Source organism: Schistocerca serialis, chromosome 4 (assembly GCF_023864345.2).
Source record: "Schistocerca serialis cubense isolate TAMUIC-IGC-003099 chromosome 4, iqSchSeri2.2, whole genome shotgun sequence".
Classification (NCBI taxonomy): domain Eukaryota; kingdom Metazoa; phylum Arthropoda; class Insecta; order Orthoptera; family Acrididae; genus Schistocerca; species Schistocerca serialis.
The window spans coordinates 432964931-432983978 of NC_064641.1; the positions used below are offsets into that span (position 1 = coordinate 432964931).

The 19048-nt window shown below is 40.8% G+C and overlaps 1 protein-coding gene across 1 annotated transcript in view; it reads right to left on the reverse strand.

The window, feature by feature from the left end:
- The window catches only part of LOC126474518 (venom carboxylesterase-6-like), a 105084-nt gene that overhangs the window by 17538 nt on the left and 68498 nt on the right, over positions 1-19048 (reverse strand). Inside the window, exons 5-6 of the mRNA XM_050101990.1 lie at positions 765-912; positions 474-655 (exon numbers count right to left, since the gene is read on the reverse strand). Coding sequence (XP_049957947.1) covers positions 474-655; positions 765-912 — 330 coding nt within the window. The remainder of the gene's footprint in view (positions 1-473; positions 656-764; positions 913-19048) is intronic.

Sequence of the window (19048 nt, forward strand, 5' to 3'; positions counted from 1 at the left end):
TAATTTACATATACGCTCGCTCAAGTAGCGAAAGGTTATAACTATCTTGTACATGTTTTGTAATTATTATAGCACTTAGAAAGAGAACCAACCTCTCGGGTTTTCTTTTAGTTTACTCATTTTGAGCGGCAAGGGGCGAGCTGTGATAACAGATTATAGAAGCTAAACTTCTTTTCCTAAATCGCTAATAACAACCGTCGTTCTCGATAACCGGTTTCGGTAATCGGCACTGCGATGTTCAGATCTCAACAGACACGTTAAGAAATATGCAATAACCTGTCTATTGAGATCTGAAGATGGTAACATTTATTACCGAAACCGGTTATCGAGAATGTGGTTGTTATTAGCGATCTTGGGAAAGACGTTTAGCTTCTCTTAAAGGGTTGGATGTTCGACAGCAAAATCGTTAATATTATTGTCACCGTGTTACAGTTATCACACAGTAGGAACAAAGAAAACAGGTATTGACTTACCTGCACTAATGGCTCCGGGTTTTCTGGAGAAATGCTTTCGTTGCCGAAATAAAAATTTCTAATCCTCAAGGCAGCTTCCGCCTGCTCTTCGGTTGTCGGTAGGTGAAGACAGGGACCCACAACTTGCTCAAACTGCTCGTTCAAGTTGGTGATCACCGCTGATTGGCTGAGGATGCTGAAACCTTAAGACACAGAGAGTACGATCTAATAGGCGTTGCTTCAGGAAGTAAAAAGCTCAAAATTTTCTGTATATCCTCCATTTGTGCGAACGCATAATCATTTCACACTCACCGAGTTCAGCGGAAGTGACACCGATCATGAGGGGCAATTTCAGAAAACGGCCCTCGTTCAAAATTGAAATGGGAGATTCCGTCAGGAACGCGCTCTGTGTTGGAGGTTCTATGTTGGGCGACCATACGATGTTTGACATATACAACTTCTCCTGCAAACAGAGCAAAAATTACTACATTTCTCAGCATAGCGTCGAGCGATTAGAACAGAACTAAGGATACAATTACGTTGTGATTTGTTATAAAGAGATGGTAATTATAAGCTGAATTTTATTTCTGCTGCTTAACCCAACAACAGACACACCATATAAGGGTCATGTAATTTCTCGAACGCAAAAATTTAGCACAGAAGAAGCTGCTTCACTTCCGAGGTATGATACAAATAAATGAAATTTACAATGAACCCTATATAACTCAAATAAAGTTGTGGCACAGTATAAAAAAGAAAGGATCTCTGTAGACACGAAGTTAACTAGTTAATATGCTTAACAACGTACCGAAAGAAGTTATAGTATATGTAAAACAAGAAATTAGCAGACAAATAAATTGAAATTAGGATACATTGAAACACTGGAAGACGATTTTTGAAGGTCACAATAAAGTTAACACTCTGCAACGAAGTGTGCGCTGATTTGGAACTTTCTGGGAGTTTGTCTCTTCCATGGGCTCAGATCACGAAAGTGTCACCCACATAACGGAAAAACACACCTGTTTCCATTTGGATGACACCAGGGACTTCTCTTCGAGCTGTTTTCGACCAGGACTCGAACTTGGTACTGGAAATTCCGCAGAAGTTTCAGATCATCGAACACTTCGCTAAAGAGTGAAATTTCATTCCGGAAGCAATCTCCTAGTCTATGGCAAAGCCGTTGTTCCCACAATAACATTTCCACCGGGAGTGCTAGTGTCACGAGCTACTGTCATAAGTAAAACAGTCAAGCCAGGTCGTGAGACGTGCTTGTATACTGTAGCTCAGCCGATACAGGATAGGGTGAAGGTCCCAGTTTCAAATAATGATGCGGCCCATGGTTTTAATCTGGCAGGAAATTTAAAATTAGGAGCGCATTGCACCAACATGAACAATGAACGAAAAACTTCAGTTGACGCTAACGGACTGGAAATTTTATATCACAAAACTGAGAGTTTCTAGCCTAAAACAGATGAATTTGTGTATGGAGTACTTCGAAGAGGAGTTCCTCGTGTCATCCAGATGGAAACAGATGTGTTTTTTCCGTTATGTGAATGACACATTCGTCATATGGACCCATGGACGAGACAAACTCTTTGGCTTCCTAACAGGTATTAACTCCATGCATCCCAACATTAAATTCACTATGAAGACCGAAGCAGAAGGCTGATTACCTGGACGTCATGGGCAAGAGAGTCCGCCCCCGTTAGCTCAGTGGTCAGAGCGGCGGAATGCCACGCCAAGGGGCCCGGGTTCGATTCCCGTCTGGAGCTGGAGATTTTTCTCCGGTCAAGAACGCAGTGTAGTGTTGCCCTCATTATCATTTCATCCCCATTTCCGACGTGCAAGTCGCCCAATGTGGCTTCGAATGCGGTGAGTACTTGCCCTCGGCGGCCGAATGGGAGACTCCCTGCCCACAATGTCGTACTCTCATTTCCATTTTTCCATGGGCAAGAGAACAGGTCTTAGAATCCTGGGCCATAGTGTTTGTCGGAAGAAAACGCACACTAATCAGTTTTTATGTGTAACCACCCTTAGCAGAGAAATGGGGTCTAGAAACTGAGAGTTTCGCAGACCATCTCAATTCCAGAGAGTTTGCCCCATGAGCTGGAACATATCATAACTGTATTTTGGAAAGAAAGGGATACCCAGAACAGCAGATTAGGCGCGTTCTCAGACCCACCACAACAATACAACCTGTGGAGACAGAAGAAGTCACGGAGAAAGAGGCAGCCACTACCTTTGTATCGTACATTGGCGCACTATCGGGAAATATCGGACACATATTGAAAAAGCACCGAGTAAAAGTTCCATTTTGTCCGCCCAATAGAACGAGAGCATTATTGGAAAGCGTCAAAGACGATTCGGTTTGCGAAAGGCCGGAGTGTACCTGACTCCGTGTCATTGTCGGAAGACATATATCGGACAGACAATGGGCACGGTCGAGGATCGTTGCCGGGATCCCCAGAGGTACAGTCGGCTGGTGAATTTCGACGTCAGCGGTCGCAAGGCACTGTTTCTCTCAGAATCACGCGATGGAGCACGAACGTACCAGGATCTTGGCACAGACATCCTAATACTGGGACAACATCGTTATAGAGGCGATAGCAGATCGGTCGAGAGACAATTTCATCAACCGTGATTGTGGCTCTAACTTTAGCAAGGCCTGCGAACCAGCGCTGAGTTTAATTAAGAAGACTCTCAGCAAACAAAATCATCTGGTGACCAGGGTGGACAGAGCACCTACGTCAGCGACACCACAGATATCGACACTAGCCGGTTCGGACCGCGGAGGGAACAGCTCGCGGGAGAGAGGGATATAGGTCGGCCACGAGCCCTCAGAAGTTCAAATCATCAGCATACCTGTCGATGTCTGTACGTCTGATCACTGAAATATTGTGCCCGTTGGACGTTATGAAGCGGCAATTTAGCCGTGGACCGTTCGATCAGATAAATAAAAGTGTTTTTGCACTCCCTAACCAGCAGGATGTGGTCTAACGTACAATAAATGGTAGAGGGAAACACAACTTCACACATACAGGGATTGGACAAAAGTATGGTAACACCGTCAGAAATGTGTGCATGAACATAAATTCAGAGGCTTATCAAGCCTGCAGGATACACTGTTGTATTTGACCACGAACAGCAACTGCGCAGTACCCTCAGCACGTTGGAAGAGTCAGTCGTTGTCAGAACAGTGTGGCACGTAGTTGTGAGTGCATTGTGTCAGAGCTAAGTGGATTCGTTATAATTCGTGGTGAAATCTTCAGCTGTCATTTATTTTCCACAATTCGCTACTAGTTTCGAATTAGAGTGTGGGCAAATTGTACGTGCTCTTGTGTTGGCTGTTTCCGTCACCGAGGTACCCGATGATTTATACCGTATACAGGAAAAGCGGAAAAGCACCATCCGATAAGTCACTACGAGGACGACACTGTATGCTGAGTGATTGTGACAGGCGGTCATTGAAGAGGATTGTGACGGAAAATAAGGGGACCATACTTTCGAAAGTTACTAAGGAAATGAATGTCGCAGTCGCGAGTCCTGTCAGCACCAAGATAACACAAAAGGAGCTACAGATGCAGAGAATTGCATGGCGAGCTGGAAATTCAAAATTACTCACCAGGAAAACATTTTGTCGAAGCCATAGAAACTCAGTCATGGAGCAATTGAGGAAGGTCATTTAGCAGAATAAGTCTTCTTTCACACTGTTTTCAATATTTCGCCGAATTTAGGTCCCAACATTGGAAATGGTGGAGGTTCAGTGACGATTTGGGCAAGCATATCGCGGTATTTTTTGGGCCCCATTGCCACTGTGCAAAGTGGCATTACAGCGAAAGTTTATGTGATCCTTTAGGCTGCTCAAGTCCATCTCACTGTACGATATTTGTTCTCCCACGCTGATGCTGTGCACCAGAAAGACAGGACATCTGTTCACACAGGTCGCATCGTCAAGATGCGGTTTTGTGAGCACAAGACTCAACTGTCGCATCTACCCTGGCCACCACAGTCACCACACAGTCATCAGATCTTAGTACTACTGATTCTTTGTGATCTACTTTGGAGAGCAGGGTGCGTGATCCCTATCCACTTCCATCATCGTCACCTGAACTCGCCACTATTTTCCAGAACAATGTTATAAGATTACCTAAGTCATACACGGCCTATATTTATCCATTCCGAGACGACTGGACGTTGTTACGAATGCTAAAGGGTCTCCGACAGCGTGATGGGCACGTCGATGTGGTGCGTTTTTCGCATTTCCCTATTTTTGTCCACCTCGTGTAGAAGTCGCTCACTCACTTGTCAACCACAGATAAACAACTGTATGTCACTGTCAGGTCCTATAACTACGCAGGCACCCAGCTCATAACTCAGGTTATACAAAGAAACACACAATATATCCCCTCACACATACACAAGACCGAAATGTCACCAACTTAACGCAGCTGAGAAAGTAAAACGTAAATATTCCACATAGCGCGAAACTTTCCTTGCTGGGGAAACCCGCTTATGATACCCCTATCAGGAAAACTGAAGAAAATATTGAAACACATGGAACAATACCGCTTCTAAAACTTACGATGAACTAATGTTATTCTCAGTGGTGGTAGTACCATCTATGGCACCAATGCAGCCACTGACCTCAGCATTATCAGGTATTTTTGTTATGATAAAGGGTCTTTGAAGAAGCTTAGTAAATAATTTCAGAGGTGGTAGTATAGACTAATTCGAATAAAACATACCGTATAACATATCATCTAGTTTTATTTGTTCGAAAGATAGAAGTTTCCATTTCGATTACTGTACTTATATGGATATGGTGTCTGTTCTTTCGGGCATGTCCGAAAGAACAGACATCATATCCATATAAGTATACAGTGCTGGCAACACCGGCCATGACCTTCTTCTTCTGAGCGTATGCACACATATTCCCCGAACTCTTATGGGACTTGGTAAGAATGTCTTCCACGAGTAATGAGTGTGTTGGGGTGGGACACTACGAATGTAGTGTGTGGACATACAAGGTGAGAACGTGGGTTTCGCGGGAGGCATGCCCTCGGTGGCTCAGATGGATAGAGTGTCTGCCATGCAAGGAGGAGATCTCGCGTTCGAGTCCCGGTCGGGGCACACATTTTCACCTGTCCCCGTTGATATATATCAACACCCGTTAGCAGCTGAAGGTATTAATAAAATTCTAATTTCGCTTATTGGTACTCGAACTCTTACGAGTCTATATATCGATTGTGTTTCATTATGACGTTAGGATAATGAGTATATGCTTGAGATTAGATAACTGATTTTTTTAAAAATGCTGCATGCATTCACAAATGCTAAGTATACTAATTATTTGTTTGTGTATGGATTTTGTGATGGAAACGCTGCCACTGGCGGCTGTAGAGAATACGGTAGACGATATCCTAACCACAGAGTAACAGATACAAGAGTCCAGAATGAGATTTTCACTCTACAGCGGAGTGTGCGCTGATATAAACTTCCTGACAGATTAAAACTGTGTGCCCGACCGAGACTCGAACTCGGGACCTTTGCCTTTCACGGGCAAGTACTCTACCATCTTTTTCTTTTTCTTTTTTTTTCTTTTTAGGCCATTCTTGCGCTCGCCATAATTCGCCTTCGTCGACGTAGGCCTTTCACGCCATGTACAAAACCATAAAATGATGAGGCGACTTTAATCTCGTTATCTCCGAAAAAATAAATTACCACTTCTTCGGGTTTAATGACAATGTGAAAATGAATGCTGTCTTCACCATGTACGAAACAGAAACAGTTTTCTTCGTCTTCACTTTCTTTTGTATTCTTGAACCAAATAGGCCTCCTGCGATAATGAATTGTAAAAGAAAATTCCAATCTTCCGCTCCTCACTGATAAGAAAATAAAACCATCCTCGGTGTGAAGTAGCTATTTATACTGGCTATATCAAAATGTTTAATAAATGTAAACCTCAAACAATATCAATGTCAGTGAAAACTAAAACAAACTATCTTCATCACTGTGATTGTAAATTAAGGCAGTATATTGACCAGCTCTTGCTTTGTTTCCTCTTAGTCCGAAATATTTCTTGTTGCTTCTGTTACGTTAAGGTCTTGATTAAAAATTTAGCATAATTTTCTTTATATTTACTAGTTTGCAGTAACTTGTGATGCTCTGTTAGCAAAAAAGTGGCTCTGAGCACTATGGGACTCAACTGCTGTGGTCATCAGTCCCCTATAACTTAGAACTACTTAAACCTAACTAACCTAAGGACATCACACACATCCATGTCCGAGACAGGATTCCAACCTGCGACCGTAGGCTCAGTTAGCAGATAGATCCAAAAATCCTCTTTGCTTTTCTCTTCTTTCGTGAAGAGGTAATGCACTGTTGCTGCTTTCAGCCAGTTGACTGCGTTTCTTTTCGTGGTAGGAAAGGGTACATCATCCGGTGCCAAAAAGTCCGCAGGTGTTATTGCGTTAGGTGACGTTCGGAGGGTAGCCGCCAACTTTCGTCGTACATACAGCCATATATCTTGAACCCTGTCACACACGAACAGATGTTCTTCGTTATCAATTAAATTACACGTTTCACAAAGTGACGAGTCTGAGAGGTCGATCGTATGAAGTGTAGAGTAAGTTGCAAATTTCCTGTTTATAGCGAAGTACCATGTTGCTTTCAGATCAGTAGCTATGGTACGGTTATGAATATTGTTCCATATCGCTTTCCAGTTATAACATGGGTATTTGTCTTCTATTTTGTTTTTCTTCTTCTCTTCCATCAATTTGCTGTATATTTCATTTACGTTGTTCATATCGTTTTCCGGAATTCGCGAATGTAGATAGCTATACCCCCCCCGCCCCCCCCCCCCCCCCCATGAACCATGGACCTTGCTGTTGGTGGGGAGGCTTGCGTGCCTGAGCGATACAGATAGCCGTACCGTAGGTGCAACCACAACGGCAGGGTATCTGTTGAGACGCCAGACAAACGTGTGGTTCCTGAAGAGGGGCAGCAGCCTTTTCAGTAGTTGCAAGGACAACAGTCTGGATGATTGGCTGATCTGGCCTTGTAACAATAACCAAAACGGCCTTGCTGTGCTGGTACTGCGAACGGCTGAAAGCAAGGGGAAACTACAGCCGTAATTTTTCCCGAGGGCATGCCGCTTTACTGTATGATTAAATGATGATGGCGTCTTCTTGGGTAAAATATTCCAGAGGTAAAATAGTCTCCAATTCGGATCTCCGGGCGGGGACTACTCAATAGGATGTCGTTATCCGGAGAAAGAAAACTGGCGTTCTACGGATCGGAGCGTGGAATGTCAGATCCCTTAATCGGGCAGGTAGGTTAGAAAATTTAAAAAGGGAAATGGATAGGTTAAAGTTAGATATAGTGGGAATCAGTGAAGTTAGGTGGCAGGAGGAACAAGACTTCTGGTCAGGTGACTACAGGGTTATAAACACAAAATCAAATAGGGGTAATGCAGGAGTAGGTTTAATAATGAATAGGAAAATAGGAATGCGGGTAAGCTACTACAAACAGCATAGTGAATGCATTATTGTGGCCAAGATAGATACGAAGCCCACACCTACTACAGTAGTACAAGTCTATATGCCAACTAGCTCTGCAGATGACGAAGAAATTGAAGAAATGTATGATGAAATAAAAGAAATTATTCAGATAGTGAAGGGAGAAGAAAGTTTAATAGTCATGGGTGACTGGAATTCGAGTGTAGGAAAAGGGAGAGAAGGAAACGTAGTAGGTGAATATGGATTGGGGGTAAGAAATGAAAGAGGAAGCCGCCTGGTAGAATTTTGCACAGAGCACAACATAATCATAGCTAACACTTGGTTTAAGAACCATGAAAGAAGGTTGTATACATGGAAGAACCCTGGAGATACTAAAAGGTATCAGATAGATTATATAATGGTAAGTCAGAGATTTAGGAACCAGGTTTTAAATTGTAAGACATTTCGAGGGGCAGATGTGGACTCTGACCACAATCTATTGGTTATGACCTGTAGATTAAAACTGAAGAAACTGCAAAAAGGTGGGAATGGAAGGAGATGGGACCTGGATAAACTGAAAGAACCAGAGGTTGTACAGAGTTTCAGGGAGAGCATAAGGGAACAATTGACAGGAATGGGGGAAAGAAATACAGTAGAAGAAGAATGGGTAGCTTTGAGGGATGAAGTAGTGAAAGCAGCAGAGGATCAAGTAGGTAAAAAGACGAGGACTAGTAGAAATCCTTGGGTAACAGAAGAAATATTGAATTTAATTGATGAAAGGAGAAAATATAAAAATGCAGTAAATGAAGCAGGCAAAAAGGAATACAAACGTCTCAAAAATGAGATCGACAGGAAGTGCAAAATGGCTAAGCAGGGATGGCTAGCGGACAAATGTAAGGATGTAGAGACTTATCTCACTGGGGGTAAGATAGATACTGCCTACAGGAAAATTAAAGAGACCTTTGGAGATAAGAGAACGACTTGTATGAATATCAGGAGCTCAGATGGAAACCCAGTTCTAAGCAAAGAAGGGAAAGCAGAAAGGTGGAAGGAGTATATAGAGGGTCTACACAAGGGCGATGTACTTGAGGACAGTATTATGGAAATGGAAGAGGATGTAGATGAAGATGAAATGGGATATACGATACTGTGTGAAGAGTTTGACAGAGCTCTGAAAGACATGAGTCGAAACAAGGCCCCGGGAGTAAACAACATTCCATTGGAACTACTGACGGCCTTGGGAGAGACAGTCCTGACAAAACTCTACCATCTGGTGAGCAAGATGTATGAAACAGGCGAAATACCCTCAGACTTCAAGAAAAATATAATAATTCCAATCCCAAAGAAAGCAGGTGTTGACAGATGTGGAAATTACACAACAATTAGTTTAATAAGCCACAGCTGCAAAATACTAACACGAATTCTTTACAGACGAATGGAGAAACTAGTATAAGCCGACCTCGGGAAAGATCAGTTTGGATTCCGTAGAAACACTGGAACACATGAGGCAATACTGACCTTATGACTTATCTTAGAAGAAAGATTGAGGAAAGGCAAACCTACGTTTCTAGCATTTGTAGACTTAGAGAAAGCTTTTGACAATGTTGACTGGAATACTCTCTTTCAAACTCTAAAGGTGACAGGGGCAAAATACAGGGAGCGGCAGGCTATTTACAATTTGTACAGAAACCAGATGGCAGTTATAAGAGTCGAGGGACATGAAAGGGAAGCTGTGGTTGGGAAGGGAGTAAGAAAGGGTTGTAGTCTCTCCCCGATGTTATTCAATCTGTATATTGAGCAAGCAGTAAAGGAAACAAAAGAAAAATTCGGAGTAGGTATTAAAATCCATGGAGAAGAAATAAGAACTTTGAGGTACGCCGATGACATTGTAATTCTGTCAGAGACAGCAAAGGACTTGGAAGAGCAGTTGAATGGAATGGACAGTGTCTTGAAAGGAGGATATAAGATGAACATCAACAAAGGCAAAACGAGGATAATGGAATGTAGTCGAATTAAGTCGGGTGATGCTGAGGGAATTAGATTAGGAAATGAGACACTTAAAGTAGTAAAGGAGTTTTGCTATTTGGGGAGCAAAATAACTGATGATGGTCGAAGTAGAGAGGATATAAAATGTAGACTGGCAATGGCAAGGAAAGCGTTTCTGAAGAAGAGAAATTTGTTAACATCGAGTATAGATTTAAGTGTCAGGAAGTCATTTCTAAAAGTATTTGTATGGAGTGTAGCCATGTATGGAAGTGAAACTAGGACGATAAATAGTTTGGACAAGAAGAGAATAGAAGCTTTCGAAATGTGGTGCTACAGAAGAATGCTGAAGATTAGATGGGTAGACCACATAACAAATGAGGAAGTATTGAATAGGATTGGGGAGAAGTTGTAGTTGTAGTTGTAGTTGTAGTTGTAGTTCAGAAGAAGGGATCGGTTGGTAGGACATGTTCTGAGGCATCAAGGGATCACCAATTTAGTATTGGAGGGCAGCGTGGAGGGTAAAAATCGTAGAGGGAGACCAAGAGATGAATACACTAAGCAGATTCAGAAGGATGTAGGTTGCAGTAGGTACTGAGTGATGAAGAGGCTTGCACAGGATACATCTACATCTACATTTATACTCCGCAAGCCACCCAACGGTGTGTGGCGGAGGGCACTTTACGTGCCACTGTCATTACCTCCCTTTCCTGTTCCAGTCGCGTATGGTTCGCGGGAAGAACGACTGTCTCAAAGCCTCCGTGCGCGCTCTAATCTCTCTAATTTTACATTCGTGATCTCCTCGGGAGGTGTAAGTAGGGGGAAGCAATATATTCGATACCTCATCCAGAAACGCACCATCTCGAAACCTGGCGAGCAAGCTACACCGCGATGCAGAGCGCCTCTCTTGCAGAGTCTGCCACTTGAGTTTATTAAACATCTCCGTAACACTATCACGGTTACCAAATAACCCTGTGACGAAACGCGCCGCTCTTCTTTGGATAGAGTAGCATGGAGAGCTTGTAAGTAGGCTGTTTATGTTTTCTTATTGGCAACGTTACGTACGGCTCTGTATGAAAATCACTGGCTGTGCTGTGTGCAGTCTGTGGCTAGTTTGCATTGTTGTCTGCCATTGTAGTGTTGGGCAGCGGCAGCTGGATGTGAACAGCGCGTAGCATTGCGCAGTTGGAGGTGAGCCGCCAGCAGTGGTGGATGTGGGGAGAGAGATGGCGGAGTTTTGAAATTTGTCATGAACTGCTGTATATATTATGACTATTGAGGTAAATGCATTGTTTGTTCTCTATTAATATCTTTCATTTGCTAACTATCCCTATCAGTAGTTAGTGCCTTCCATAGTTTGAATCTTTTATTTAGCTGGCAGTAGTGGCGCTCGCTGTATTGCAGTAGCTTGAGTAGCGAAGATTTTTGTGCGGTAAGTGATTTGTGAAAGGTATAGTTTAATGTTAGTCAGGGCCCATTCTTTTGTAGGGATTATTGAAAGTCAGATTGCGTTGCGCTAACAAAATATTGTGTGTCAGTTAAAGCACAGTCTTAGACAATTGTTCAAAAGGAGATGTTTCATATGTCGACCCTTAGCTGAGGATACCTCACTGGAATCTTCTGATTTTTTTTATTGTAGTTTGTGTAATTAATGTAGCTTTTGTTTATTGCTAGTGCGTAATTATAGAGAGAATTTCCTTTGTAGTTGTAGTTTTTCATTGTTGTACACAGTTGTGGCATGCATGTAGATTTGCACCTAGTATTTCGCAGCTGCAATTAACTGGATATTATTTTCAGTGCTATGTTAATGTGTTATCTTATTTTGCTCTTCAAATTGTGCTTTTCTGTGTTGTTTTGTGAAATATTGTGACAATCATGGCGTGTGAAAAACGTAATACTAGGCTCCAAAGTAAACTGAGAAATGACAGCGAAGACGAAAGCAGTGTGTTAGCGCCACCGTGTAATGAATTAAGTAATGTTCAAAGTAGTAATTTGATAATTGTGCATAGGGAAATGGAGCGGGCGGCAAACAATGGCGTAGGCAGTGAAACAGGTAGTGAACAGGGAAGCATTATCGATCGATCGGTCGGCAACAGCTCGCCTCAGGAATCCGAAATGACAGGACACAATTTTGCAAATACTGTAGATTCAGGTTTTGAGTCCTCACCGTTTTCGCAAATAAGTCGAGACACATTTTCTGCTTGTCAAAATGTAAATGTTGCCGGTGCAACTTCACTGCCGAAAGGGACTGAGGAGCATGTTTCAGACACCAGTGCATTGTTATTACAGTTAATGTAACAAATGGGACAAAGGCTACAAAAGTTAGACACAACGCTTGAACAAAATCAGAAACAAGTGGGACAAAATCTTCAAAAGTTAGACACAGTGGAACAAAATCTTAAAAAGTTAGACACAATGGAACAAAATCTTCAAAAGTTAGACACCACACATGAACAAACACTTCAAGATTTAACTACTGAGTTACATAACATTGAATCGAAATGTCAAAAAGTCTGTAATGACGTAAAAACACAAATTTGTGAGCATTTTCAACCTATTTTTTCGCGGCATGAAAATGCATTACAGAATCACGAAGCAGCCATAAAAGAACTGCAAACTATTGTTCATCAAAATCATGAGACCCTGCAAGCTAAAATTGACTCAGTTGCATCTACCGATTCGGTTATGCAACTTGCAAAAGGTCAAGAAAACTTAAAGGACACAGTAGATACTCTGAAACTTGGTTCAGAAAAACACACTGAGGAAATAAGTACACTATCGGAGAAAGTAGCCGAACTTTCGGATCATTTCACTAACTTATATACAAAGGTAGATGATGATCTGAATGACACAAGACCTATAGCCATCACTGACACAGAAGAGTATGAACAAATTAAGAAATTCAAACAAAATCAGAATCAAATTAATACGCAATACAAAAGAGAAATCCGGGAAGTACAAGATCAGTTGGCACAAGTAATACCAAAATTTCATATTTCAGAGGACACTCGCGCTCCAACACGGGAAGAGGAACTTAGAAATACGGAGAAGCCACAAAATAATAACACAGGACATTTCGGAAATTATGAAAGAAATTCGGCAAGGCACACCGAATTTTGAGATGGAACCGCCGAAACGACGTAACAATGACCGACATGCGACTCGCCGACATGATGATTTTGACTATAAGCTGTTCATTACTACACATAAATTCAAAACATTTAAGAATTCTGGCAACGACATTCATCCACAAGCATGGCTCCATCAATTCTCTCATTGTTTTCCTCCCAACTGGTCATTGGAGCACAGGTTACAATTTATGTGTGGCTACTTGAAGAATGAACCAGCTGTAAGAATGCGATCGGTCATTCACGATTGTCACAGTGAAGGAGAATTTTATCATGCCTTCCTCTCAGCATATTGGTCTCAAGCTACACAAGACCGAGTAAAACATAGCATTATAATGAGGAAACATTTCGAACAATCTGAGTTCTCCAGTCTTGTGAAATATTTTGAAGACATGTTGCACAAGAATCAGTACCTGTCAAACCCATACAGCCCCTCAGAACTCATCCGCATTTGCTTAATCAAATTACCTGAACATTTACGACACATTATTTTGGCAGGACGTTGCAAAGACGACATTGAAGCTTTTCAGGGACTCTTACAAGAATTAGAAATTGACACTGACAATCGTGGAACGCGAAAACAGAAGCACAACAATTACAGGTCACATCCGTCGCAATTCCGCGATGAAAGAAATAATAACTGGACACGACAAGGCTATTCTCACAACACAAATCGTGACCAAAACAGACACCACCTGTATGACAACCGTTGGCAGAATAGTAATAATTACAGGGAAAGATCACCTCTCCGCAGTAATGACTATCACAGAGACAATCAGAGAAACAGACAATATGGCAACCAAAATAAATATTATCAAGGGAGACAGTATAACTTTAGACGCAACGGACCAACGTGCAGTTACGATTCAGGGAGAAGTTCTCCACCACGTGACCGACACGAAAGTAACTATGGAATCTACCGACATGACGACAGACGATATGATCGTAACGACAGACCTGAATTGCATCAGAACTGGTGGGATTTAAACAGGGCAGGGCCTTCTCGGCAAGGTGAATTTGTAGAAGTTAGGTCTCCTAATCCCAATAACGACGTGCGCCAACAGAGAGACAGACAATGACTCGCACCGCAGGCAGCCGCGTGCGCCGGCTGGCTCAGAGAAAAATAACATAGACGCTAACCTTGAGAAAAATTCCAGTATTCTTTACCGACGTATACCGCATGATAATTGCGTTCAAGTTGAAACTCTGAGTACTATGTAGAGTAAAAGATTGCACCACATTTCACATGTAAAACCGCTTATTGAGAGATAATCTGTTTTTTAACTTAGTCTTTGCTATAAAATTTTTCACTTCACGTTACTAGTACACATCGTCAGACTTAGAAACTGTTAACATGCAACAATGTTTGAAGTTAAATAGCCACTCAAGAACCAAGAGAACTTATTTAAACAGAAATTACGAATGCATTGTTATAGTGAACAGACGACACAATGTTGTTATTTGTACATTCTTGCTCGTTAGTTGCACGATTACGTAACGACTGTCAGGCTTACATACTTCGAACATGTACTGGTACTGCTAATGAAATTTTAATGCAACATTTTGGTTTACTTGAAAATACATTATGGATTCAAAGTGCTTTCTGAGAGATACCGGATGACACAGTGGTTAGTTTATTTGAGAGCTACACGACTATATCACGATGCTACTAATGTGTGACACAATTTACATTGTTGCTTTTGCAGTGTATCTGTTTTATATCTGCACAGTTTTTCTGAATTCTTCTGGAAAGCTAAACATGTTTTAGTAGTAACTTTTGTGGTATAGCTACAAGGAGACAGCCTTTTCTGTAGCACAACAATACGTTACAGCACAGTACTTTCTTCATCACAGCAATAAGCGTAATAACTAAGATATCTATACTCAAAGCATTTCACTTTTGTTTATCATGAGGTAAGTACATTGACTTCTGCAGAACTTAGCTTTCGGAGGACGATAACTACGACACTTCCACAGAGATTATCTTACAGCAAGACGCACATTTAGCGCTACAGGACACGTATTTGAGTGATTAATTTCGCACTTAAAACATTTATTTTTAAAGATATTTGAAGTACAATGATACAAAGGTTTTCCGTGATACATTTCATTCCATTGTTGTAATCTGTAACACCTGAGGGTATAATTACATTAATCCTCAGGGGGGTACATGCCTACTTTGTGTACCATGTGTTTGGCAAGCACAAGGAGTCCTAGCTAATATGGTATTTGCTTATACAACTTTACACATCGGTACCATATTTCTCTAACACACAAATTACACAGCTATCTGATTATTTAACTGAGAGATAAACATTTTCTTTACTACATCAGTGACACGTGTTTACGCAATTACACAGTTGGGTAACTTCACACTTATGAACTTGTATTTTGCTGTACTTTGTGAACTGTTCATATTTTTTTGGAACCATTGTGATACTATGAGAGCTTTGAATGATGTCTTTGGTAAGGGAGCATGATTTTAAAGTACGTTTGAGGTAGATGACACTGTTATATTGATAAGATTTTGTTTCTACGCATTTGCAACGCAAATTCTCGACCCATGAAATTTTGTATATGAGACTGTCACTGTAGCAGAAAATGCTGTCGTAAATATTTCCAAAAGAAAGTTAAGTGACCACCTGCACGTAATGCGTCGTGGGCACCCAGCTGTGTCAGACGCCGGGAGAACAAGTCATTAGTGAGTGCCTTTCAGAGGCAGAGGTAGAAAAGAAAAAAAAAAAGGAGGCCCTTATCCTCGCTATTGACATTCCTTTGTAGAAAGCATCCCAAATACGACACGCTCAAACTTGAACAATATGATTACACTGTGGAGCTCTTAATTTATGATTTACTGAAATGCCTAATGAAATGACGAGAAATATTTTATGTCTATACACCTGATTATGACTACTGTCTTTATAGTTGAGAGATTTTTCACTACCTTATGAAATGCCATATGGCTAATGGATGATGTTTCATGCCTTCCTTGTACATATTTTCATTTTCTTTAATATCTAGTTTTTAGCTGCACTGTAGCATTGGTTAAAATAAAATTTAATAGATGTACTAATATAAACATTTTATGTCTACAGATCCAGTAAATAATTTTATGATCTAATCAAAAAAAAAAAAAAACGAAGGAGCATAAAAAGACATTTCCCTTCACAGGAATTGCATACGGAATTTTCTTTTCAACTACTTGGTAATTTTTTTGGTAGAATAACTTCTTGTGGTGCACCACTTTAATTACATAGACATTAAGATGTGATTATACATTTCCCTTATCTGCATTGTTGTCTTTACTGTAATATTTTTCTGCTTGAGCATTGTCATGTTTAGATTTAATTTATTGTTTTTGCTTCTGCTGTTTGCCAGGCATAGTGCTACTGAATTTTAATTTGTGTTATTCTGCTAAGCCAGTTTTACTACAGATTTATTTTTCTTGTTTGCTGCTCATTGCCTTATATTAGTTGTAATTTATGCTCCTTGCTTCGCCTTTTGTATTTTTTTTGTCATTGCTGTTTGTGTTAATTGTTTTGTACTGCTGCATTGCCTCGTCCCTTAGTTTAGCATCTGAGCTCAGTAGATTTAAGTTAGCTCAAGAGGGGGTAGACTATATAAGAAACTGATTATGGACAATAGGGAAAAAATGCATTGAGAAGTTATATGAAAAAGATTTGGGCCAAAATGAGTATTGTACACTGAGAAATAATTATTTTGAAAGAAATATGAATAGAATACAGAAAGCACGTATAGATAGGACTTTTTGGGAATAATGATGAATGAAGGGAGATCTCCAAGAAGTAAAGAAAGTTTTGTTTGCAAAATACTGCAGTAAAACAAACCCTGTCCTTTCCTTTCATATTATTATTCTATGTGTTTGTGTACCCTTGTGTATTTCTTTTCTTCCTGTCTCTGTGTACTGTTTCATAGAAATTTTTTTCTGTTCTAGTACTAAGCTACATTCACTATGATGAGGAATACTGTTATCCTCAAATATAATTTGCATTTATAATATGTTATTTTCTTTGTAAAGAGGTTTAGACATTATTTATTCTGTTTTGTTTTAATGCTCACGTGTGAAGTTAATGTTTCGAAAGTTATTCAGACCTTTTACGTATGTACTTATGTCATAATTCCTGTAACACTGATGTATATGTTATTTCGATTCTTCTGTAAAGTTTGTTACTACAAATGTTATCTGTATTGTTATGTTCTTTAATGATGTTTTCTGTACCTTTGTAATTGTATTCTCATGTTATAAAATTGTGATTGACACCAGTTCATCAAATTAAGTACCTTGTGAGTTACATTTCACTGCACACATTTCTGTTGGTCATAGTATATGGACAATATGTGAGAAGTAGGGACTGTTAGTGTTTGCACGTGTGGTAATAATTCAGCAAGGGACTGGATAACAGCATTGCTGGTTCTAAGGACATTTCAAACAAATTTTTTGTGAGTGGACAAGTGGTGGTTTATGGACTTGCTATATTCTCCGCAAGACTCTTCGATGGTGATTGTGCACCTGCACAGTCGCAACAAGTGGCTGCTGCCCGTCGCTACATGGACTACCGTGGGTCTGCATCTTTGATGTCCCACCAATACCATTAATTCTACAAGGACTGCAGTGGGTCTGCACCCCTGGTGGCCCACCAATACTGTAATCTCTACCAGGACTACAGTGGGTCTACTCTGTGATGACCTACCTACCAATATTCCTCAAAACTTCGACTGACTCTGCTGTGGGCTTGCTCTGTTGTGGCGCATTACCTGTCTGCATGTCAAGAGTCAGCACTGTCTTTCCATTGGAAGGACAACACTACTTCTTCAAGACAGCATGGAAATCCACTACTTCTGTGCGCATTTTCTTTTACTGCTCAGACTTTGAGAAAAACAGTGCTATTTTACTGTGATGACCGATCAGCACTGTTTTTATGGACTGTGAGAAAATTTTAGCTTTTGACCAACATTGTATTAATAAGTGTGTGCATTTGATATCTTTCTTACTGTAATTATGAAAAATTTTATCAAATAATTATTGGCCACTGCCCAAAACAATTTGTAAAATTTTTTGTGGGGAGCATGGGGGCTATGTAAGTAGGCTGTTTATGTTTTCTTATTGGCAACGTTACGTAGCGCTCTGTATGAAAATCACTGGCTGTGCTGTGTGCAGTCTGTGGCTAGTTTGCATTGTTGTCTGCCATTGTAGTGTTGGGCAGCGGCAGCTGGATGTGAACAGCGCGTAGCATTGCGCAGTTGGAGGTGAGCCGCCAGCAGTGGTGGATGTGGGGAGAGAGATGGCGGAGTTTTGAAATTTGTCATGAACTGCTATATATATTATGACAATTGAGGTAAATGCATTGTTTGTTCTCTATTAATATCTTTCATTTGCTAACTATCCCTATCAGTAGTTAGTGCCTTCCATAGTTTGAATCTTTTATTTAGCTGGCAGTAGTGGCGCTCGCTGTATTGCAGTAGCTTGAGTAGCGAAGATTTTTGTGCGGTAAGTGATTTGTGAAAGGTATAGTTTAATCTTAGTCAGGGCCCATTCTTTTGTAGGGATTATTGAAAGTCAGATTGCGTTGCGCTAAATTGTGTGTCAGTTAAAGCACAGTCTTAGACAATTGTTCAAAAGGGGACGTTTCAAGCTGCATCAAACCAGTCTCAGGACTGAAGACCACAACAACAGCAACAGATAGCTATATTCTATTAAAAACCATAGCAAATGGTAAAGTGCGCTCGGTATATGCTGCACATTAATAGGTGGTGAGAGGTCATCTAGAGCTATTTCGGTCAGCAAGTGTGCAGCGAGACAACTGATTGATTGTCTCCATTGCCGAAACGTATTGCAGATGTACAGAGCATGGAACTTTTTTGTAACATCCGTTAAGTTTAAGCCTCTGTTTTTAGTGGCGAGTGTCAGAGTGTCATATTGGATTTTAAATATGTGACCACGGCTCACAAAATAGTCTATTGCCGACAT